The sequence below is a fragment of the Martes martes genome (genome assembly GCF_963455335.1).
Source record: "Martes martes genome assembly, chromosome: 18".
In the NCBI taxonomy this organism is placed as follows: domain Eukaryota; kingdom Metazoa; phylum Chordata; class Mammalia; order Carnivora; family Mustelidae; genus Martes; species Martes martes.
Window position 1 is genome coordinate 37,678,609 of NC_137906.1, and position 24,459 is coordinate 37,703,067.

A 24,459-nucleotide genomic window follows, 5' to 3' on the forward strand; every position below is an offset into this window, starting at 1 on the left:
ATAAAACCTTTAAAAAAAAAAAAAAAAACAGAGACAGAGATAAAAAAGATAAACAACACAAGGTGTACCACAGTATAAATATTGATTGTACAGTACAGGCAACAGTGCTAAAGATTGACCTTATGTTCCACATTTTCCAGGACAGTTCTGATTCAAATCAAATATCCTGTCCCATCAATTCCTTGAGTACACTGTATGCTCAGACTAGGGGTCCCAGTGTTGGCATAAAAAGTATGACCATCATAGCAACTGATGAGGAAGGCCGATCAACTAGGTCAGCTAAAAGCATGATGGCAGATCATTTAAATCACTCTAGTGCTTTCCCACAGCCCTCAGGTAATTGCGATGTTGAACACAAAACGAAACAGTGAAACTCGACTCTTCTGAGACTAAGCGATCGCATAGGGAGAAAGGCAGGAAGCTGGGAGTATTTAGTAAAAAGTCAGACAGGCAGGGTGTGAGACACCTGTCTCTGTTATGTCATTCCTCTCCAAAGCCTTTTCAAAGTTACTGAGAACTATGGCAATAATTAGGCCTATGATACTCCTGGGAAAGAAACAACTCTATTCATGTGACAAAAATTAATTTTTGCCCCTAAGCAGAAAGAAGAGACCATCTACTTGTTCGGCCTCTGGCGTATAAGCTGACAGCAGTCACTGCCATGCAACAATTACCCCTTTCTTTCCTCTTCTGCCGTCCACTTCCTCATGTACCCTACTCACTCCTCTACCCTCTTGCCAGGCCACTCCCACTTTGGTCTAGCCTGTGCTTTAGATAGGGGGCCCTAAACAAGAATCACATGGGAAACCTTATTCCCTGGCCCAATCCCGAACTTACCCAAATAGGAAAGTTTGAAAACCCGTCTTAGATCTATAAACACGATTCACGGCACTGAAGCTCTTTTAAGGTGCTAATCTTAACCTCATAAGTATTAACCCCATTTTTCAGCTACAGAAACTACAGCTCAAAGGGCTTAAATATTTTTCTCATGTCAAAAATATACCATTACAACTTCCTTTTTTGGAAGAACAAACCATTTATTTTTCACTCTAATATAAATGAGTATGTATTTAGATACAGACACAGACAAGTAAAATGAAACTGTCTAATGTTGAATAGCTGTGAGTGAAACAAAATGGTTACAAATTGACTAACCAGCTTAATCTTATACCTAACAATTCACTTTTTTTTTAAAGTAAACTCTATGTCCAACATGGGCCTGGAATTCATGAGCTCCCAAGATCAAGAGCTGAGCCAGCCACGCGCCCCAACAATTCAATCACTTTGAAGTACAAACAAAAAGTCAGTCCAGGGGCGCCTGGGTGGCTCAGTCGTTAAGCGTCTGCCTTCAGCTCAGGTCATGATCCTAGGATCCTGGGATCAAGCCCCGCGTCTGGCTCTCTGCTTGGTGAGAAGCCTGCTTCTCCCACTCCCACGGGAATCCCGCTTGTGTTCTCTCTCGCTGTCTCTGTCAAGTAAATAAATGAAATCTTTAAAAAAAATCTATTATAGAGAGAAATGCATGTTTGCTAAAAAGTCTTTGAAAATTATATCAAAGCAATAGAAAAAACCTGTTCACATAAGAGACTTATGAATTTAATTGCTGTTTTGTAATGCCTAGTTAAGAGTTCAGGGGTGCCTGGGTGACTCAATGGGTTAAGCCTCTGCCTTCGGCTCAGGTCATGATCCCAGGGTACTGGGATTGAGCCCCACATCATCATTGCAGCATCATCAGGCTCCCTGCATAGCAGGGAGCCTGCTTCCCCCTCTCTCTGCCTGCCTCTCTGCCTACTTGTGATCTTCCTCTCTCTGTCAAATAAATAAGTAAAATCTTTTAAAACATTTTTTTAAAAATTAAAGAAGAGTTCAGAATATTGCCTTGTGAGGTCACAAATATAAATTTGTTGATATGACAACCCAGAAAGAGTTTCCAGCTCCATTTCAGTCTGCCATGATTGCAATTTAGATGTAGTTCTTGTGGGTGAGCTGTTTGTAAATGGATTTCTTTTACAATAGCTATATACCTTTAAACTATCCATAGTGAGCGGCACCTGGGTGGCTCAGAGGTGGGTTAAGCCTCTGCCTTGGGCTCAGGTCAGGATCTCAGGGTCCTGGGATCAAGCCCCGCATTAGCGGGGAGCCCGCTCTCCCCCACCCCCGCCTGCCTCTCTGCCTACTTGTGATCTCTGTCAAATAAATAATAAAATCTTTTTATAAATAAATAAATAAATAAATAAAAATAAGTTATCTGTAGTGAGCTCCAGTAACCAGTGTTATTCTTAAATGAAAAGACAATGGTCGGGATGCCTGGGTGGCTCAGTTGGTTAAGCGGCTGCCTTCGGCTCAGGTCATGATCCCAGCGTCCTGGGATCGAGTCCCACATCGGGCTCCTTGCTCCGCGGGGAGCCTGCTTCTCCCTCTGCCTCTGCCTACCACTCTGTCTGCCTGTGCTCGCTCTCTCTAACAAATAAATAAATTTAAAAAAAAATTAAAAAAAAAAAAGAAAAGACAATGGTCATTCAGAAAAGATTTCTTACAATATATATAAATGTAGCTGCATATTCATAAATGTATGTAATGTTGCTAAACGAGACCATCAGTTATGGGCTGCTGTCCTTCAGTACTGCGTGTCAAATTTATTAGAAATTTAAAACCGAAATTTCTGAGGGGTGCAGCTGCCTTCATTAGTTGGCTTTAAAATGTGTAATACAATGGGAGACAACATCTTACGGTAACTAACTGGAGTCAGTGTAGAGAAGTAAACCATACTAGTGAACAATATTGCAGAGCACCTGCATGGTCACCAGAGTAAAATATCTTCCAGTATTTAAAAAAAAAAGGAAAGACCTCGTTATAAGCAGTTACAGTAGCTGTTCTAATTAAAGATTCCCCCTCCTTCTACTCTTTTCTGTCTCTCTTCTGTCCCTCCCTCCTTTCCTCCCAAAAATTAATCAGTAATGGCACTGCTTCTCAGTACTGCAAAAATATCCTGAGAAATCATTCAAATTACAACAAAAGACCTTTCATCCTGTTTCGCACAAACCTAACAGACATAATAAATTTAGTTAAAAAGCATATAACCCTCACTGTGTTACAAAATATATGTAATCCAGAGCTCTTAATTCTCTCACTGATTACTATAAGAAAAAAAGATTGCATTAAATGCTATTTATAACTTTTCAGTTAACTATGGCCAAGAACATACCAGGAGGTAACTTACAGTTCAAATTTTTCTGTTTTTTTTTTCACCAAGAAGTTAACAAGCTGAATTCTCAACTGTACAATAAATACACAATTCCAAATTTTATTAAAGATTTTATCGAGAGAGCAGGAGTTGGGGGGGGGGTGCTGGCCAGAAGGAGAAGCAGAGCCTAGCTGAGCAGGGAGCTGGACATGAGGCTCAATCTCAGGACCCCAGGATCATGACCTGAACTGAAGGTAGACACTGAACTGAATAAGCCACCCACATGAACCCACAATTCCAGTTTTCAAAAATATCTTTCTCCTGAAGGAATGAAATTCTACTTTTTGGTGCAATACCGATGCAGAGTTCGATTGTCCTATGGAGGGAGTCAGCTATTAAAATAAAAAAATAAAAAAAAAAATCAAGGTAGCTCAAAGGCCCCAGCTGTCCAATTTTGCATTTCAACAAACACAGTAAGGGGTGAGCTAAAAGGCAATGAATACTTTCTATAATTCATCTTCTCATTTGGCACTGCCATTTCTAGAGCAGCTCATACTCCTGACTCTAGTGACTCACAGAATCTCACCGTATCCGCCCAAGCAGAGGAAAAAAGCAAAGCAAATCAGACAATAAAGAGAACCAAAGATTTTCGTCCCCACTTCCCCAGTTAGATGGGGTTCCACAGCGAGTGTTTCCAAGGCCTTAATTCCCAGTGTTTTGGCTTAGGTGCTGTATTTAAAAGTTTTTCCAATTCCACCAAGTAAACTTGTAAATGCCCAAGCTGCGAACTTCTGGTAAGCTTGTGATTTTTCTTGGGGGAAAAAAAAAAAAAAGAAAGAGAGAAAAAGAAAAAAACTAAAGAATAAAGCACATATTACTGAAGTGTATTCCTTAACCTCCTCCATGCAAAGAGAAAAACTAAAATTTTTAAATATGGCAGTTAAAATTTTAAGCAGAACACACTAGCCAACGTCAAACCATAAATTCAAATACACAAAACCACCAAGCTCCTGTTTCTTTCTACTTGGAAGACAGTTTACCGGGAGAGGGAACAGAGTTTAAACGGCATAATCCACTTCCAATCTCTACGACGCTGTTTAGAAAAGATCATGGGTTCTGTAGGCAGATGACTAGGATCAAAGCCATCTGTGGTGTCTTCTCCATTGTGGGATGGAGGTGAAGTCATTTAACCCGCGTCTCATCATTAATTCCATTGTATAAGTGGAAAAACCTATCAACTCACAAGCTTTTGGAAGGGGCTGACAGCGAACTGCAGAGCATTATACGGTGTTTTCCACCACCCCCCCCCCCAAAATCACACGCTGCCTCGTCGGGTTCAGAGAACCACGAACACAAACTGCCACAGGCCACAGCAAGCGGTTCATCAGAATCCACCTAAATCGCATGACACGGGCAGGCCTTGTGCAAGGACTGTGCAAGGCGCTCCTGGCAACCACGGGCAATTAATACACCTACAGCAGCGCGCCGACGCCGTGACTGGTAAACTCCACACCCGGACTAACCGGCAGCCCCGGGGCGTCGGTCCCTCCCGACCCGTCTGCGCCCCGGCGGCCACGGGTCACTCATGAAGTCATGACAGTGACTCAAAGCGCCCTTCCGACTGAGGTGACTCAGGAAGAAGCGCAGAGCCCGCAACAGCCGCCACGCGGGGCACCGACCTCGGGAGCCCGGGGGGCAGGCGGGGGTCCCGGCAGGCCCACCGCGGCGGGAGGCTGCAACCCCCGCCAAGAACGCCAAGACGGCACGCGGCGCCCCCGGGGTCACCTCGCCCCGCGCACTCGTGACGCCGCGAGGGGCTGGGCCCAATCGGGCCCAACGCGGACCGGCTGCTCTGGCCTCGCGGGCCCGCCGAAGCGGCGCGTAGGAAGCGGGTATCTTCAGCTCGGCCCCCTCCCCGCTCATCCCGTTTCCGGCCGCCCCCCGCCCCGGCCCGGCGGGTCTCCCTCAGGCCGGCGCCAGGACCGCAGCGTGCCGCCGCCCGCCCGGCCCAGCTCCCAAAGGCCCCAGCCGGACGGACTCGCCGAGGAGCCCAGAGAAGGGCCGCGGAAGGCGCGGCCCACTCACCGGCCTCCTGTCCGCTCGGCCGTCCGTCAGTCGCTGCGCTCGCGCGTCCGCCAGCGACTCCCTGAAGTGCCGCGGCCGCCGCAGCCGAGCGGGCGGCGCGAGGGCGGTCCGACGTGCGCACGCAGCGGGGGCGGGGCCTGCGGAGGACACGCCCCTGCGGCGGGCGCTCGGCGCCTCCCGCGGGGCGGGGAGCCACTGGGGAGCGCGCAGGTTAACAAGAACGAGTGTTAGTGAGGGTGCCTCCCGGCTACGCGTTCTCTGTGCCCGGTGCCACCGCCTGTCCAGGGTCCTCTTGCGCTGGGCTCCACCTGCTCAGCCGCACTGGCTTCCCGTCATTTCCTTACCCTTAGAGTTGTCTGCAGATTAAATGACCGGTACTGTCCGGTGTTGACAAAGGTGTGCGGAACGTGCGATGCTCGTGGGAGTTTGAGGGAAAGAGGGGACAATTTAACGAGATCTTTTAGAATTAAGAATGGGCCTTCTCAAAAAAAAAAAAAAAAAAAGAATGGGCCTTCTCTTTGCTCAATTCCACTTCTCGGCAGCTATCGTAGAAAAACGCGTGCAAGAACCCAAAGAGGCATAAGCAAGGAAGGCCATTGCAACACGTAAGGGGATACGTACGCCCTTTGGGTGAAAATCTTGAAATAACCTAAAAGTCCATTAAAGAAGGATGGGGGTGGGGATTGACAGGGACACATCTATTCAACGGAACTGTGCTTCCGTTAAAAAAGGAAGGGCAGACACCACCTTAGAGAGGACGTTAAGCAGAAGGGAAAATCAAGATGTAGGAAAACACAAAAATACATCTGACAGTGTATAAGTTTAACCTAAAAAATACTGAACTTTAGGGACGCCTGGGTGGCTCAGTTGGTTAAGCAGCTGCCTTCGGCTCAGGTCATGATCCCAGCGTCTTAGGATCGAGTCCCACATCGGGCTCCTTGCTCCTAGGGGAGCCTGCTTCTCCCTCTGCCTCTGCCTACCACTCTGTCTGCCTGTGCTCGCTTGCTCTCTCTCTAACAAATAAATAAATTTAAAAAAAAAATACTGAACTCTATTGTGTATGTGAAGTGTTTAAGGGTGAAAGGCACTGATGTCTGCAATTTAGTTGAAGCCTATAAAAAAATAAGGTAGTTGACGGATAATAGGTATAAATATAGCAAAATGTTAAGAACTGTGGAATCTAGGTGGTAAGTATGAGTATCCACTGTATAGTTCTCTCAAATTTTCTAAATGTCTACAAATTTTCACAATAAAATTTGGGGGAAAATATATCAATATGATCCCTTTTTTTTTTTTTAACTACAAAATGTTCTCTCCACATGTTCATGTTTGGATATCAAAATGCATGCAAAGGCCAAGAAGGTTTACACACTAGAATGTCAGAGGGAGGTCGAAGGTCACTTGTGCTTCATCTGTACCATTTAAATTTTTTATGAGATGCATAAATGCATTACACATTACTTGGCTGTCAATACCAAATTTAAAAAAGAATGAATTTTTAAAAAAAGTAATAATTGGAGGGGCGCCTGGGTGGCTCAGTGGGTTAAAGCCTCTGCCTTCGGCTCAGGTCATGATCTCAGGGTCCTGGGATTGAGCCCCGCGTCGGGCTCTCTGCTTGGCAGTGAGCCTGCTGCCTCCTCTCTCTCTCTGCCTGCCTCTCTGCCTACTTGTGATCTCTGTCTGTCAAATAAATAAATAAAATCTTTAAAAAAAAAGTAATAATTGGAAATATACACCATACTGCCCCTGCCCTAAACACAATACAATAAAACTGAATTAAATCCAGGGGCAGTGATTGAAGGTGGGTTGCTCTGAGGGTTCAGATGAGATAATGTAGGAGGGGCGGTGCCTGACTTAATCTCCTGAGTTTGAGCCTCACATTGGGCTTAGAGATTACATAAATAAAATTCAAACGAGATAATGTGGGGCTTCTCTGACACATCAGAGGAGCTCAGAGAAGGACACCCTCCCTCCATTATCATTACTAGCACATGTCACTGGGCTTGGTAAACTGGCAAGAGCTTTGCAGGAAGTCTTCGTCAGATCAAGTCCCACAGGAAGTGCAGTCACAGCTGAGCACACCAGTCAGTAGACAAATCTTTCTGCTCAGGCCTCAGGGGACCACTGTGCCGTGGACTGGGTAGGGCGTCAAGAGATAAGACCTTTGCCCAGGCCGTTTACAACACCTACCCACTTCCAGCCAGACCCCTGGCACCAGCACCACTAACCAGAAGCCCAGGGGAAGAGACGCCATTCTCTGCCACTCATCGCCTGCACTGATTTCCAAGCTGCAGTTTCAGCAAGGCCAAAAGGCAGCGGAGTTCCTTGTGTCCCATCGTGGCCCTGGGATGCTACTCAATTAAGCCGGGACCCCAGGGCTGGCTTCCGGGGTTGTAACCCCAGCATTTGCACAGGGTCCCGCTCTGAGAAGGCCTCCACACTTGGTTTAATGCTCTGCTGTTGCTTTCTTGAAATTCTTCATAGTTTTTGAACAAGGAGGCTTGCATTTTCATTTTGCACCAGGCCTTGCAAATTCTGCAGCTGGTCCTGCTACATGCCTTCTTATTTGGACTTATTTCCTTAAATCAGAGACCTTGGAACATCAGGTTTTGTGCTTTATCCTTATGTAATTGAAGAAAAACCTCATCTTTTATCACAGTAACAAGCACTTGGGTTCCATTTAGTAGGTTATTTATTGAGTTCCTAGTAAGTGCTGGATACGGTGCCAGAAGGAAGAGATAAAGAGACAAACATGACATAGGCCAGCTCTCAAGAAGCTCTCTGCTGGGGCGCCTGGGTGGCTCAGTGGGTTAAGCCTCTGCCTTTGGCTTGGGTCACGATCCCAGGACCCTGGGATGCCAATGCCTAGGATCAGGATCGAGCAGGCACTGGGCTCTCTGCTCAGCAGGGAGCCTACTTCCCCTTCTCTCTCTGCCTGCTGCTCTGCCTACTTGTGATCTCCGTCAAATAGATAAATAAAATCTTAAAAAAAAAAAAAAGAAGAAGAAGAAGTAGCTCTCTACTCTGGTAGACAATTTCAGCAGACGGAGAGAGATGGGAATAGAACAGGAGTAGTTAGCCTGGCTTAGGGGTCAGAGAGGGCTTCCTGGAGGTGATGTAGGTATGTGGAGTCTTAAGGAATGAATAAGAATTAGCCCTATCTACCGGGGTGAGCCCTACCCAGGCAAACTTTACAGTCTCAGCACCGAGGCATAACATAACAGGGCGTGGAGGAGACTGCAAAAGATTTATGCAAGATGAACACATATATGAAATCTTCATTTATAAATACAAACACGAGTAAACATAACATGTATTAAAATAAACACATGCATTTTATAGCAAAGACCAGTATTTTAAATAAATAAAATACACTTTATTCTGTAAGTTATTTCCACCACTAGATTTGGGAAAACAGCACCAGTTTTAGTAGGATTTTCCCAGAACTCCAGTGTCTACATGTTTAGACAACCAATCCATCAGCAAATATTTATTGAGTGCCTACGTGCCAGGTGCTCTCCTAAGTGCTGGAAATTCAGCAGTGAACACAGAGATGTGCCTGCAGTCAGGAAGCTAGCATGCCTGGATAGGTCAATACACATTTTGAAATGAATGAGTGAGTGAAAGAAAAAAAATTCTTACCCAGTAATAAGTTTTCAGGAGAGGAGCGACACGGGCATTTTTGAGTTTTAGTTGAATACAAAGAAATCCCACTTTTTCTGCTAAAAATAACTCAAAGCCGTGCAACTAGTAGCAACCTCAGAGATGAGTCAGTCTTGCAAGAACTCAGAGCCTTGGGGTTGAGAGTCCTAAATGCTATTTAATTATCTTTAGGCGACACCCCATATCTGCAAGTTCAGATGTTCACGCGAGATTAAGCCGCGTGTTTTGTTTCTGTTTTTTGTTTTTTGCTTCCGCGGGCCTCACCGCCAGCCTCCCGCCAAGCGGCTCGGTACGTGTACTTCGAAGACCCCCGAGCTCCGCAAATAGGGTTTCCCGCAGCAGAGGGGTCTGCGCTGCGCCGACACACTCCCGGGCCCGCGCACGCGCGAGCCGGGAGGAACCATCTGTCCCCGCCGAGGGGGTGAGCGGGTCATTTCCGCGCGGAGTCAGGATCCGGATGCTGGGAGTCCCGAAGCGGCGTCGCCTGGGGCACCTTCTCACAGGACCACCCGGAAGGTGGGGGCTTTGCCACGGCGTCGGTGGAGCTGCGGGCGGGGTCGGTCTTCTCGCAGGTTCTACCGGTAGTTCCCCACCCACCCCTCCAGCGGTGGACTCGGCCACAAGGTCCGGGGCGTTTGGTTCCAGCTCTACCGTTTCCCGCTCGGGCTGCGGCGTGGTGGTTGCCGGCGCCGGGGGCCATCTTGCGGGAAGTGGGGGTCTGGGTGTCTGACGCCGCTTGCGCCCACGCGGTGCACGCGCGGGATCGTCCCAGGAGGGACCCGTGCCCCCATCGCCGACCCCACGCGTCGCCGGGCCCCCAGGCCTCTGAGGCCGCACTTCCCGCTCGCATGGGGGACAAGAAACTGGTGGTGGTGTTTGGAGCCACAGGTGAGCGAGCGCGAGCAGAACCCCGCCAGGCCTGGCAGAGCTCCCCAGGGTGGGTGGCTGGGGCCTGGAGGGAGGAGGGTCTTGCATCTCGGACCCCCGACCTGGCGGGGGCAGGACCTGGACCCTCATTCCCTTTCACGTTTTATTTTAATTTTAAATATTTTATTCATTTATTTATTTGACACAGAGAAAGAGCACACGCAGGGGGAGCAGCAGTGAGATTGAGAGCAGGCTCACGCTGAGCAGGGAGCCTCATGTGGGGCTCGATCCCAGGAACCGATCATGACCTGAGCTGAAGGCAAACGCTTAACCGACTGAGCCACCCAGGCGCCCCCGCCCTTTAACGTTTTTAAAAAAAATTAATTACTTTAACGTTTTTGAGTCCGTGGCACGTGCACATAGGATGGAAACTAAAGCTCCCTCCCACCTCCGTCCTGGCAACCCCATCCATCACTGTCATCAAGTGTCTAGAGAATTTAGACACACAAAGATCTTTTTTTTTTTTCTTTCCTGTATGTTTTTCCTGTATATGTTTCTCCTGTATATGTTTTTAAAAACCTACAACAACTTAAGGTATAAAGCACAGGGCCGCGGGGGTGGCTCAGGTCATGATCCCAGGGTTTTGGGATCTAGGCCCACTTCCGGTTCCCTGTTTGGTCGGAAACCTGCTTCTCCCTGTCCCGCTCCCCCTGCTTGTGTTCTCTCTCTCTGTGTCTTTGTCAAATAAATAAATAAAATCTTCAAAAAGAAAAAAAGGTATAACGCATAGGCCACACAATTCACCCATAAACTGTGCATTTTGTTCCTGTCTAGTATATTCACAGAGCTCTGTGGCCGTCACCACAGTCTGTTTTAGAACATTTCGTCACTCCTAAAGGAAACCTCATACCCACTAGCATTTCTCCTGACTTTCTCCAGCCCCTGACAGCCATTAGTCTACTTTCTGTAGATTTGCCCATTCTGGACATTTCTTGTAAATGAAATACAGGATGTGGCCTTTTGTGTCTGGCTTCTCTCACTTGGCATCAAGGTTTTGAGGTTCATTCACGTTGGGTGTTTGTTTGTTTGGGTTGGGGTGGGGAGGAGAAGCAGAGAGAGGGAAAGACAGAATCCTTAACCAGGCACCATGCCCAGGGCAACCCTGATATCATTCAAATCAAGAGTCAGACACTTAACCCACGAGCCACCCAGGCGCCCCAAGGTTCACCCACTTTGTAGCATGTGTCAGTACCCCACTCCTTTTTATAGCTGTATAATGTCCCATTTTGTGGGTAGACCACGTTGTGTTGATCCCGTCATCCATTGATGGACATTGTGAATAATGCTGCTGTGAACATTCATGGACAAGTTTTCCCGTAGATGTGGTTTTAATTTGGGGGGTTCGTGCTCAGACTGGAATTGCTGGACCACATGGTAGCCTGTGTGTAGCCCCTTGAGAAACCACCAGACTGTTTTCAAATCGACTGCATCGTTTTACGTTGTACCGTGTGAGGGTAGTTGTAGTTCTACAACTTACCTTTTCCACTCCAAGAGAGTTCGGATTCACTGGTCCCAGTCAAACATACAGATCTGCCACATTGTTTTTAATCACTTTTGCATGGATCAATCACTTATTTAACCAGATTCTTTTTTTTTTTTTTTAGATTTTATTAATTTATTTGAGAGCACAAGCAGATGGTAAGAGTCGAGGGCGAAGCAGACTCCCTGCTGAGCAGAGAGCCCGACTATTTAACCAGATTTTTCTTTTTTTAAAAAGATTTTATTTATTTATTTGACAGACAGAGATCATAAGTAGGCAGAGAGGCAGACAGAGAGAGGAAGGAAAGCAGGCTCCCTGCTGAGCAGAAAGCCCGTTGTAGGGCTCCATCCCAGGACCCTGGGACCATGACCTGAGCTGAAGGCAGCGGCTTAACCCACTGAGCCGCCGTGCCCCTATTTAACCAGATTTTTATCCAAGGACATGTCATTTGTCTACAAATTTCCACTATTGTGGGGCGCCTGGGTGGGTCAGTGGGTTAAGCCTCTGCCTTCGGCTCAGGTCATGATCTCAGGGTCCTGGGATCAAGTCCCACATTGGGCTCTCCTGCATAAAGCACTGTATGCTTTATGTATTTATTTATTTATTTGACAGAGATCACAAGTAGGCAGAGAGAGAGGGGGGGAGGCAGGCTCCCTGCTGAGCAGAGAGCCCGATGCGGGGCTCGATCCCAGGACCCTGGGATCATGACCTGAGCCGAAGGCAGAGGCTTTAACCCACTGAGCCACCCAGGAGCCCCTTTTTGTATTTATTTAACCTGAAGCAGTCTTACTGGTGAAATTCGAGGCAAGCATGACGTGTGCACGGTGGGAGAAGTCTCAGCTGCCCGATATAAGTGTTTGTTTACTTTGGGTAAAATCAGCCCACTGGTATATGGATTTTCCAAAATACTTTTTAAAATAAATATAAATGATGTACCCTTTCAAAGGTGAGTGAATTGTCTCAAAGCTGTTATTTTTTAAATGGCGTAAGGCATTCAGTGAGGCTCACAGGTGAAAAGTGGGTGTGTGGCTGGTGTGGAGCGTTCCCACTGGGGCTTCCTCTCCGCAGGACCCCCAGGCAGGTCCTCTGACTCTTCACAGGTGCTCAGGGAGGCTCCGTGGCCCAGACACTGCTGGAAGATGGGACATTCAGGGTTCGAGTGGTGACGCGGGACCCTAGGCAGAAGGCGGCAAAGGAGCTGAGGCTGCAGGGTGCGGAGGTGGTACAGGGAGACCAGGATGACGCGGCCTGCATGGAGCTGGCCCTGACTGGGGCCCACGCTGCCTTCATTGTGACCAACTACTGGGAAAACTGCAGCCAGGAGCAGGAGGTCAAGCAGGTGAGGGCAGGTGGGAGGCTGTGGGGAGGCTGAGCAGCGCATCTGACAAGGAGCTCCCTGGGAAGCAGCTCCAGCTTGCTAGAGAGGGGCTGACCCTACCTGTGACCACAGTCCGAGGCGGACCTTGTCCCCCTCTTCCATGCAGTCCTCCAGGACTTGAATGAGTGCGGGAGCCCGCTGCTTCCTCTTGCAGTGACTTTTGTTTAGATGTCATCGAGGCACCAGAGTTTGCCACTTCAAAGTGTATATAATTCAGTGTTTATTCTCAAGGCTGTACAGCCATCACCACCACCTAATTCCAGAACATCTTATCACCTTGAAAAGAAACCCGTACCTATTAGCAGTGACTCCCAGTCCCCGCCCTTGCCCGCCCCCCAGTCCCAGGCAACTGATAACCTGCTTTGTCATCCATTAACTTTTCACACTTTCTAAAAAACCAGCTCTGGGGACGCCTGGGTGGCTCAGTTGGTTGAGCGGCTGCCTTCTGCTCGGGTCATGATCCCAGCATCCTGGGATCGAGTCCTGCATCGGGTTCCTTGCTCAGCAGGGAGCCTGCTTCTTCCTCTGCCTCTGCTGCCACTCTGCCTGCCTGTGTTCTTTCTCTCTCTCTCTGACAAATAAATAAATAAATAAAATCTTTAAAAAAAAAATGAAAAACCAACTCTGTTGACCCATCATTTTCTGATAATAAGATGCACATATTTTCACTGTCCTGTTGGATAAAATCAATGTAAATATACTCACATATTACCAATCTAATCAGAACACATCTCCATCAGCCCAGAAGGTCCCCATGTCCCCTTTGAAGTATTATACTGGTTTATTCTGTTTTCCACGCACATTCTCTCTAGTTAGTTGGTTATTAAGGCCAGGTGACAGGGGGAGGGATAGGAGACAGAGGAGGTGAGACGTGTCCATCATTCTGTCCCACTGAAGGTGGGGACATTTGCACACAGCCTGTCACACACAGGTACTCAGGGATCTGTGGAATGTAGTGGCAGAGGAGAGGCCCCAACTGTCAGCCCTGCATTGTCCACAACCAGCCACAGCTCTGCTTTGGACATGGACCTTCCCTGCCCTGGGCTTTGTTAGAAAAAAGGGTTTGTTTGTTTGTTGTTTTTTTTTTCTTGAGATAAAGAAAGCTTGGACTGGACCACTGGTCTCCAAACTTGTTTTTAGCCTTGACATTGTCTTTGAATACATCTTACATGGAAGTGCATCCCACAGAGTGGAGAGGACAGCTTTTCTGGTGGATGGCAATCTTGGCTCATTATCCCGACAGCCTGTGTTCTTGTCCCATGGCCATCATTACACACGGAGTGGCTTAAAACAGCAGGAACTGACCCTCTCCAGTCTGGGGCCCAGAAATCCACAATTAAGGAGGCTTCAGAAGGAGGCTCTAAGGACAATTCCACTCCTTCCCTCTTGCAGTCGACACTGCAAGGCTGTGGCTGCCGGCTCTCCTCGTGGCCCCATCCCCCCAGCCTCTGCCTTCCTGTGGCCTTTTCCTCTCTGTGTCTCCTCTTCAGTATCTTAGAGGGACCCTTGTCTTCAGATGGAGGACCCACCTGGGATGATCTCAAGTTCCTTAATTATATCTGCAGATCTCGTTTCCCAAATAAGGTCACAGTCACAGGTTCTGGGGGTTAGGATGTGCACATATCTTTCTGGAGGCCATTCAAGTCCCATGCATCCTTATCTGGCAGGCACTGTGGCTGTCCCCGTGTAACTGCTGCCAGAAGTTTAGGTCCCTGGTCCAGGATCTTGCAGCTAGTGCGTTGCAAAGCGGGTGTAACCCCCTGGGTGTGTTTCATCTCCAAGCTGTGCCACCTCCCTAGCGGCCTGCTAGGATGGCGGCTTTGCAGGCAGAGGTGGGAGGGCTCTGTGCAGCCCTCTCCCAGGCAGCAGACCTACCCCGACCTGTCACAGTGCACATGGGTGGGCCGCCATTGAGCTTGTTGGGAAGTATCACCCCCCGGGTGACCTAGAGAAGTGACGCAAAGATAGAGGGCTCACAGTGGCGTGTGAGAGGGCGCGGCACCACGTGTGAGCATCATTCCAGAAGAGGGAGCCTTACCTAAGGGTGAAGTGGTGTCGGCCTCTTAGCATCAGGCACAGCGGCACCGGGAGTGGGAGAGCCAGGGCTCTGATTGGGGACACACATCCTCCCTCTTCAGCTTTGTGGTTTCTTCGTTCCTGCTCACCAGGGGAAGCTGCTGGCTGATCTGGCCAAGCGCCTGGGCCTTCACTACGTGGTCTACAGCGGCCTGGAGAACATCAAGAGGCTGACGGCCGGGAGACTGGCAGCAGGCCACTTTGATGGCAAGGGGGAGGTGGAGGAATATTTCCGGGACATCGGAGTTCCCATGACCAGCGTACGGCTGTCCTGCTATTTTGAGAACCTCCTCTCCTACTTCCTGCCCCAGAAGACCCCTGATGGAAAGAGCTACTTGCTGAGTGAGTGCTTTTCCGCTTTCTTCGAGCGTCTGCTCTCACCGAGGGGAGCTGTGGGTGTTGTAGAAAACGGGCTTGTCCTCAGACGGTTCTGGGTCCAAGCCTGGGTTTTCCCTGTTAGGCCTGTGACTTTGAACAAAGCATGTAACTTCGCTGGGCCTCTGCTTCCTGCTCTGTGAAATGGGCATAACAGTGCGACTTTTGCAGGGGCGATGAGAAAATCTGCCGGGAGGCAGTGATGCGATGCTTCGTCTGTTACAGAGACGAGCACACCTGTTACTTCTCCTTCAGGAGTAAGGAGAGGACTTGGAAGATCAGGTCCAGTAGTAGGTTTCACAAAGTAGGAAAGCACTTTCTTCTCAGTCTGTAAATGGGCTGCAGGGAGCCTTCGGCAGCTCGTGTCCTGTGGCTGGCCAGCGTCCTCAGCCGGCCACCCCTCCCCCATGCGAGGACAGCAGGGCCAGGCGGTCTGGGCCTAGTGTTGGCTCCCTGGCATCGCCCTTTAGTCTGCCGAGCTGGCTGGGGATACCACTCGTGTTCCATCCCTGGCTGAGCTCAGTGCACGGGGTCTCTGGCTGACCTGAATGGGCAGCTATGGAGGCCCCTTCTCGTGGGTGAGGAATGTGGCAGGACCCACCACACCACCTTGGCAGATCGAGTCACCCACCAACTCCACCCATTTAGGGAGCACCTGTCACGTGCGGCTCTGGGCCAGGGCCTCGGCACTCCGGCATTCCTGTTAGTGTAGTCGGCTTCCACGTCAGGAATTCCAGAGGCCACAGAGTGCGCTGGGGCCTGCGGCTCGGGAGCAGCCCCTTCGTTTCCTTTCCGTTCCTGTCTTGGCCCTGAGAAGGTGGGCAGGTCTGGTGTTCGCCCTGCTCTGTAAATGGAGCGACCAGGGCTCAGGGCATAAATAGGGGCCACGGTGGCAGAGCTCAGATGGCTTCCTGACTGAACCCCACTGCTGCTGCTCGTACACCCCAGACACCAGGGCCGCTGACCTGTGCACGTGTCCTGGCGGTGGGCTGGCGGGACACCCCTCCTCCTCTTTCCCCTCCCCTCCCAGGCTTGCCCATGGGTGATGTGCCCATGGATGGCATATCTGTGACTGACCTGGGTCCCGTGGTGCTCAGCCTGCTGAAGAAGCCGGAAGAGTACGTCGGCCGGAACATTGGGCTCAGTACCTGCAAGCACACAGCTGCAGAATACGCCGCGCTGCTCTCCAAGCACACCGGCAAGGCTGTGCGCGATGCCAAGGTGGGCTTCCGCGGCCTGGGGCCCGGGATGGGTGCCGTCCCAGCTCCCACCAGGGGCTCTGGCAGCCCCCTTCTGGTCATCGTGACCCCCCAGTGGGGGCTTTATGGGTGGTGGGGAAGCAGTATGTGGGGCTGCCCTTTCACTGTGGGCAAATGATGACTTCATCACTGTGAGCATTTGTCATGCGCCCAGTGTGGCTGCTGAGAGATTTCTGGCTTAGGCAGTGGACCAACTAGTGAGGAAGGTTTCCAGGAAGAGGGGATACTAGGGTCCAAGGCGAGGCGTGAACGAACACACAGGGGTGCTGGGCTTCTCTGGGGTGTGACTTGAGGGAGGGAGGGGGTAGGAGACCAGAGAGATGGGCCCCAATCTTCTCCTGACCTGGCTGGGTGGGCAGGAGCCCTCCGGCCTCCTCTCTCCCCGCTGACCTTCAGTCTTCCTGTTTAGACCCCCGGGTGCCTTGTTTCTTATTTGGCCTTCCCATTATGGTAGTGAGACTGACATTAAAGCAGATCTGGGAAACTCCCAAGTCATTGAAAGACAAAAACCACCCACGGAGCTGCAGATTCATGCAGAACAGTGATGGGGAGGCCATGGCAGGTGTTTCAGGTGGGTCAGACCCTCTAGACTTGGAATCCTGCTCTCAGCCCTTAACACCCACCAGTACGTGACCTTGGGGCACACTCCCTGATCCTCTCTGCCTCAGTATCCTCATCTATAAAATGGGTGTATGAATAGTATCTCCTTCCCCAGTTGTTGGGATTGAACAGAGTAATCAGTGTAAGTGCTTCCTTAGTGCCCTAAGTGGCCACATCTAAACACAGAAGGGTCTGAGGCAGCCATGGAGGATTTCAGGAGCTGAGTTTGGTCAGGAAGGGTTAACAGCTTTGGTTTTTGAGCAAGAAAGTGATGTTTGCAGAGTTCTGGTTTGGAAAGGGCTGAGAAATTTCCATCTCATGATCTCAAAAGAACTCAAAAGGATTTATGACTTTTTTTTTAAAGTAATTTCTACACTCAACATGGGGCTTGAACTCATGACCCCAACATCAAGGGTCGCACACTCTTCTGACTGAACCTGCCAGGCGACCCTTGAAAGAACAGGATTTGGGGCGACTGGGTGCCTCAGTCGTTAGGCATCTGCTTTCAGCTCAGGTCATGATGCCATGGTCCCTGGATCGAGCCCCCAACCGGACTCCCTGCTCAGCGGGATGCCTGCTTCTCTCTCTTCCACTCCCCCTGCTTGTGTTCCCTCTCTCTGTCAAATAAATAAATAAAATCTTTTTTTTTTTTAAAAAAGGAAAACAGGATTTAAGTTGACTTAAAATAGTGGTTTTTGAACTTTAACCTTTTTAGTATAAGGGTTTTCAGATGAACTTATTGGAAAGAACTCAGGTTGGGACTGGGTTGCCCACAGCTAGGGTGCTGGAAATGCTGACAGGCCCGACAGACTCCCCTCTGTTTCTAGGTGACCCCGGAGGACTATGAGAAGTATGGCTTCCCTGGTGCCCAGGACCTGGCCAACATGTTCCGTTTCTATGCTCTGAAACCTGACCGTGACATTGAACTGACCCTGAGGCTCAACCCCAAGGCCAGAACACTGGACCAGTGGCTGGAGCAGCACAAAGGAGACTTCGCTGGGCTCTGACCCTGCCACCTCTCAGCCCCGTCTCAGGGGATGGGGAGGTGCAGTCACAGTGACCCGTTCTTGTGTTACATAAAAAATTATTTTTTAAATAAAGGCCATTGTTCTCACAGCTGGGTTCCAAAAGAAGAGAGCTTTGTTTCAGGGACCGGAGTTGGGATGCAGCTGCTGGGGCATGAAAATTCCAACAGGAAGCATCAAGTGGCGGGGACCCAGGGCCCCTCCCGTGTTGGGGCTGGAGGGCTGAAGACACAGGACATAAATGCATTTGGAAGTTTCGTCCAGCGGGTGGGAGACGGCACTGTGACCACAGCCCAGAGAAGCGGCTCTGACCGCTGCTTGGACTACACTGGATGGTGCAGAGTCCAGGCACGGGGTACTCGTGCCAGGCGGAAGCGCTGCCTGGTGACAGCCCGGCAAACGCAGCCTTCACGTCCAGAGAGCTAGTGAGGCCAACTGCACATTCGTTCTTGGAGCTCAAAGACATCACCTTCTGGGATGGGATGTTTCCCCAGCTGTGGCAGCCCTGAGATCTGGACGATCTTCAGAACAGCAGGGCATAACATCTGGAGGCAGACTGGAGCAGAGGTCGCCACGATTGCACACCGCTGAGAACAGGTGACGCGCTGCTTAGAGCGAAGGCTGGAGGCAAAGCCAACAGTGAGGTCTCACTGGTGGTGTATGCACGGGCTTGCGATGGCGGGGCTGGTTCCACTTCTCCCGCTCACTTCAGAGAAGAGGAAGATCAACACCCAGAAAACACAGGTCATGTACCCGAGGTCCCATGGCAGGCCTGCTTTTCCTCTACAGATTTGCATAACCTCCGTCCTACCCAACCCTCTGTACCTGCAGTCCTGCCATATACATTCCATCCATTAACTGATTACTTGAGAAAGCACTGGACAGCCTAAATACAACGTTAACCAAAAAGGTTATGCTCTCTGCCCTGAGGAGCTTAGGTTGGTGGGAGAGCCAGATACAAATATGCACGAATAGTTATAGACTGACACATGGCTGCAGAGAAGAGGGGCAGAGATAATCATGGTGGGGGGGGGAGCAAAACCAAGAGCTAGATGCTTACCTGAGTCCCCCACGTGCCCCCTGTTTTAGTCAGATTTAAGTATACAGTTCAGTGGATTATATTCAGTTGTGTGGCCCTCACCACCATCTGTCTCCAGAACTTTCTCATCTTCCCAAACTCTGTTCCTATTAAACACTAACTTCCCATTCTCTTCCCCACCCCACCCCAGCCTCACATGAACCATTCTACCTTGCATCTATAAGCTTGACCCCTAAGTACCTTATATAAAGAGCTGCTAACATTTTATTTTATTATTATTTTTTTAAAGATTTTATTCATTTATTTGACAGATCACAAGGAGGCAGAGAGGCAGGCAGAGAGAGAGAGGAGGAAGCAGGCTCCTTGCTGAGCAGAGAGCCAGATGCGGGGCTCGATCCCAGGACCCTGAGATCATGACCTGAGCCAAAGGCAGAGGCTTTAACCCACCGAGCCACCCAGGAGCCCCAAGAGCTGCTAACATTTTAAAATAAGACAGCTTTCCTAGTGTTACTGATAACAGCCTAAGGCTGGAAATAACCCAAATGCCTACCAGGGAATGATTGGAAAACAAACGTGGTCTATTCGCAGAATGGAATTTACTCAGCCATAAAAAGGAGTACTGATTCATGCTACATGAATGAACCTTGACACATTATAGTAAGTGAAACCAGAAGGAACCAGAAGAGGTCACTATTGTATGATCCCGTTTACATGAAATGTGCCAAACAGGCGGATCACAGAAGCAGGAAGTAGATTCGTGCTTGCCAGGGTCTGGGGGACCTGGGGAAATGGGGAGTAACTGCTCCTGATGGACATGGGATTTCTCTCTGGGGTGATGAAATTTCTAAAATTATAATAGTTGCACAACATTGAACTAAAATCCACTAAACTGTACACTTTCTTTCTTTCTTTTTTTTTTTTAAAGATTTCACTTATTTATCTGACAGAGACCACAAGTAGGCAGAGAGAGAGGAGGAAGCAGGCTCCCCGCCGAGCAGAGAGCCCGATGCGGGGCTCGATCCCAGGACCCTGGGATCATGACCTGAGCTGAAGGCAGAGGCTTTAACCCACTGAGCCACCCAGGCACCCCTAAACTGTACACTTTCAATGGCTGAATTGTAAAGCACAGGTAATCCCCAAAATGAAGTAACTAAAATCACCACGTCAAAGTTGGGATGCCCAGCTTCTCTCCCAAAGCCTCAGACGATCTGGCAGCACTGGTCTGAACGCCAGTGGCGCCCTCTTGGCTAGAGCTGAAGAGATGTCTCCTTCCGACAGCGCCACCGGTCTCCCCCGCTCCCTGTGGTCTCTGGGCACCGGGAAAGCAGGTCGGGGCCCAGTCACTATAAGCTGCTGCCTGGCTCATCTGAGACTCTTCAGAAGGATCGTTGCAGACAGACGTAACTTCCGGTGGAAAGATAGGGGCCACCGGCTGGCTCAGTCGGTAGTGTGTGGGACTCTCGATCTTGGGGGTGTAAGCTCAGGTCCCACCATGGGTGCAGAGATTACTTAAGCATAAGATCTCTGGGGTGCCTGGGTGGCTCATTCAGTTAAGTGTCTGCCTTCGGCTCAGGTCATGATCTCCACGTTCTGGGATCAAGTCCCACATCAGGCTGCCTGCTCAGCCAGGAGTCTGCTTCTCCCTCTGCCCAACCCCCATTCATACTGGATCACTCACACTCCCTCTCTCAAATAAATAAATATTTTAAAAATAAAAAAATTTAAAAAATACTTTAAAAATAAATAAATAAAAGATACAAAATACAGGTTTTCCAGTGCTAAAACACGCCTTCTGCAAGAGCCATAAGTGTCTACATAATTCAGTGACAGACCCCAGTGCGCAGAAGGGCAGAGTGAGGGCAGGGCAGTCTCTGGACACCTGGGTAGCCAAGAAGCTTGCGGGACTGGACAGGACTGTCGTCTTCGAGGGGGGGTTTTCATGAAAGAGAAGCAAGCATTCAAGTCCACCCAACCCCCAGCAGAGGCGTGCTGGTGGGTCGGAGCCAGGCTCCAGTGCCCAGGTCAGACTCAGCCACACAGGACTGCACCCTCCCTCCCCACCTACTTCTCCACTCCTCTCCTGTGTCCACCAGCTCTTCCCAACCTCTTCACCCAGCCCAGCAAGGGCTCCCACGGCTCACATGCTCAGCCCAGGACCCTAGGATGGGTCTGAGCTCTGCCTGTGCTCAGGGCCACTCTGGCTGTGCCAGGCATTGGGGCTTTTCTGAGCCTCGGCTGGCAGCCCCGACTAGTCAAACTACAATGAGAAAAAATTTTAATGCAAAAAATAAATTAAGTAAAAGATCAATGTTCCTCTGAAAATAACCGGGGGAAAAAAATCTAGTGAGGGAGGCAGTGACATGCACATCTTGTGGGCTCCCAAAGAAAAAGTTACACTGAATTTCAGAACATTCGCTCCAATTAGCACACTGTCCCATGGCGAGCTCCCTGCTCTGGGATCTGGGCTGGAGGTCAGTGCTTGTCAGAGCACCACCCAGCCACCAGTGTGCATGTGCTCCTGCGCCGGTGGGACTCCGTGGACGAGGCCAGCGGTGACGTGGGACAGCCCTGTCTGCAGACGGCATACCAGCAACCCCACTGGTAAGTCCCCTGCAGAAAGTAGTTTGAACTCTGAAATTTTAAAGAACAAAGGACCACAATTTATGCTTTAAATATCTTTTGGCAGTAATCTTATTTACATTGATACAGAATCATTTTACATTCTTAGATCAGACAGTAATAGATACTTTATTTTAGTAAATTATGAAGGAAAACAAAAAGGAAACTATTCATAAGTTTTCTCCATTAGCCTGTCTTACCACAGTAGGAGGATCTGGAAACACACGGAGCCCGCATATCCTACAAGCCGAGGCTGGGGGACAGTGTGTTTTGCTCTGGCTGGACGGTGAAACCTTCACTTGCTCAGACTGTGCTCTCCTTTTCTGAACAAACATTTCTACAGAAGATGATGACTCTTAGCATTGAATAATTTACACATACTTCTGAAAACAGATGTCAACAGTGTGAGTGGTGAGAACCAAGCCTCTGGCAGCCAGAGGGTCCAGGGCTCTGGGGTAACAGGCCGTTAGCCTGCTGGGCCCAGGCTGCAGCTGTGACCACCTATAGTCCAGCAGAAGGGCAGGAGCCCCACTTGATGCCTGGCTTAGAACAACAAAACTCAACAGTTGGGGACGAAAGGCCACCCCACATGGGATGGAAGGAAGGACTATCCGTCCTAATAAAGATCACAGCCCACATGGTCAGGAATGGGATGTCCAGGGACGCCCTTGGTATGTGCCTCCCCAGGCCCCAAAGTGCCCACATTCCAGCTGCTTGGGATCTTTGGGATTTAAAACTCACTCCAGGAAGAGAATAGGACGTCCCTGCTGAAGAGTGGATGATGTACGTGGTGGGGCATGCAGGCCCCAGGTTCCCCAGAAAGACAACCTGGCAGAAAAGACTCATTCCAGAACCTCCCGGAGGTTTGCTGAGAGGGAAATTAATCACTTCATGACTCGGTGCAGCTTAAGGCTTCATTTTTAAGCTGTAAGCATGGCCTTTAATTCTTTAACTAATATTTCCACATTTGATTCCAAATTAGAGTTTTAGCTCTGCAAGAAGTGTCCAGTTGTTTTATTCTGCCTGAGCCAGAAGAGGCCACGTCACCTACCCATGGACAGGAAAGTTCTACCATCCCTTACGTGTGCCACACCTTACTGCTCACAGGTTGTCCCCTGTGACCGTTCCATGGAGACGTGTGTTGTCACATGATTTCGCTGTTGCCAAGGCGGCCCAGGGCCTCTGCGGGCAGGGGCTCAGTGCTGTTGTTCTGGAATCCTTCCGGTGCCCTGGCCATGAGGAGGGGCAGCCGCTCCCGGCCTAGTTTCCAGTGGACCGTTTTCCTAAGCCAAGACACAAATGGTTACGTTTCACCAGCATCCCAGGAGGATGACACCCTGTAGGTGGGTTTCTGTCATCCTTGGGAGGGAGCTGCACCAGGAGTCCCAGCCACCAGGGACCAGAACAAGTAAAAAGCGAGTCCTGAGACATCACAGTGAGCAAGCGTGACTCCTGGCAGCCCCCTGAGGTTTACGTGGCCCTGAGCCTCCCAGGCAGGATGGGCGCTGAGTCAGGAGGCTGGGAGATCTGAGTTCCAGGCCTGGCTCTGCTGTGACTCGCCCTCTGTGACCGTGGGTAGCCTGGTTCCCACTACTGTGGGACGCAGGCCCCCAGAAGCTGGTGAAAGGAGGGCTGTGAGGCAGCCCCCAGTACAACCTCTCCAGGAAGTGGACATGGCAGAGGCCGGCTGGGGTGGTCTGGTTCAGCCCGGCACTGCTGGCTGAGGCTGCCTCCTAGCCTTGATGCTGGCATCTGCAGACTGGGAGGCCTGGTTCTGAGGAGCGCCAGATACACCACACCTAGATTGGCACCTCTTCCAAGGCTGGGAGTAGGGGGCAGGGTATGACACTGGTTAAAGCGAGGGAAAACAGGGATTAGTTCACAGGGAAACAAAGGGGGAAGAAACCTCAGGGTTTTCCTACCTCGGCTGGGTATCAGTAGGTAAACATTTTCTTAAGTTTGGAAAGGAATCCCTCCTTGTCCTCCCCAGCCTCAGGCCTAGCCTTGCCTCCTGTGGAGCTATCCATGGTCCTGCCACCTGGGCACAAACAGCAGAAAGAACTGGGGTCAAGGGCGCCACTTCCAGGAGTCCCATCCCTGGCCCCGCCTACCCACACCTGACCACCCAGTGGGTAGGCACTCAAGAAACCACCAACCATCACCTTGAGAGGGGAGGGGACCACTGCCCTGGCCAGGGCAGCCTCGCCCGTCAGATGACTGAAGCAAACGGGCCACCCAGTGCTTCAGTGCATCCCAACTGCTCCTCAGTCACTGGCCCACAACAGGGAAACAAGACACAGAGAGGGACAATGACCAGCTATCTTCATTGTAACAACTGCCACAACTGCCAAGTGCCACATACCTTCCAGGCCAGGACACACAGATTTCACAGGAGCTCATTTAATCCTTTACAAGTAAATTCCACAGATTAAAAAAAATTAAAAACACAAAACATGAATACACAGAAAGGTTAGGTAGTTTGCTCAAGGTCACAGAGCTGGTAGGTGGGAGGGAGAACGGAATTCAAACCCAAGCAGTCGAGTCCGGGACCCAAACTCTTAAAAACCTTGCCAGTGACCCTTGGAAGGTGAAGAACACGTGCCACTACCAACCAACCAGTTTCCACGCTCCATACATGTGCATCTAATGTCTCCAGGACACTCAGGGAGGGGACTCAATGCCTCGTGGAATCCCACAACATATGCAGTTCTTTGACCTGTAACGATGGCAGTGGAGGACCCTGTATGTC

General features: G+C 50.0%; 3 protein-coding genes across 7 annotated transcripts in view; 1 reads left to right on the forward strand and 2 right to left on the reverse strand.

Annotated features, from left to right (window-relative positions):
- HMOX2 (heme oxygenase 2) overlaps positions 1–9,311 on the reverse strand; it is a 34,130-nt gene extending 24,819 nt beyond the window's left edge. For 2 of the 4 annotated variants that reach the window (XM_080830087.1, XM_080830088.1), the window contains exon 1: positions 5,270–5,388. The gene's annotated coding sequence lies outside the window, so the exon portion shown is untranslated. Of the gene's footprint in view, positions 1–5,269; positions 5,389–8,911 lie in introns of those variants that run through there. The other 2 variants (XR_013968398.1, XM_080830089.1) reach the window with 2 other exon arrangements.
- A 90-nt stretch (positions 9,312–9,401) lies between these two features.
- Positions 9,402–18,143, forward strand: NMRAL1 (NmrA like redox sensor 1). Its single transcript, XM_080830090.1, has 5 exons — positions 9,402–9,820; positions 12,440–12,678; positions 14,886–15,135; positions 16,199–16,389; positions 17,855–18,143. Exons 1-5 carry the CDS (start codon positions 9,781–9,783, stop codon positions 18,032–18,034), a joined length of 900 nt encoding a protein of 299 aa, XP_080686216.1. The 5' UTR covers positions 9,402–9,780; the 3' UTR covers positions 18,035–18,143.
- A 3,608-nt stretch (positions 18,144–21,751) lies between these two features.
- Positions 21,752–24,459, reverse strand: part of DNAJA3 (DnaJ heat shock protein family (Hsp40) member A3) — a 29,866-nt gene continuing 27,158 nt past the window's right edge. Inside the window, exons 11-12 of one of the 2 annotated variants that reach the window (XM_080830091.1) lie at positions 23,633–23,748; positions 21,752–22,993 (exon numbers count right to left, since the gene is read on the reverse strand). In XM_080830091.1, the coding sequence (XP_080686217.1) occupies positions 23,645–23,748 (104 nt within the window). In that variant the 3' untranslated portion in view covers positions 21,752–22,993; positions 23,633–23,644. The remainder of the gene's footprint in view (positions 22,994–23,632; positions 23,749–24,459) is intronic. The other variant, XM_080830092.1, reaches the window with a different exon arrangement.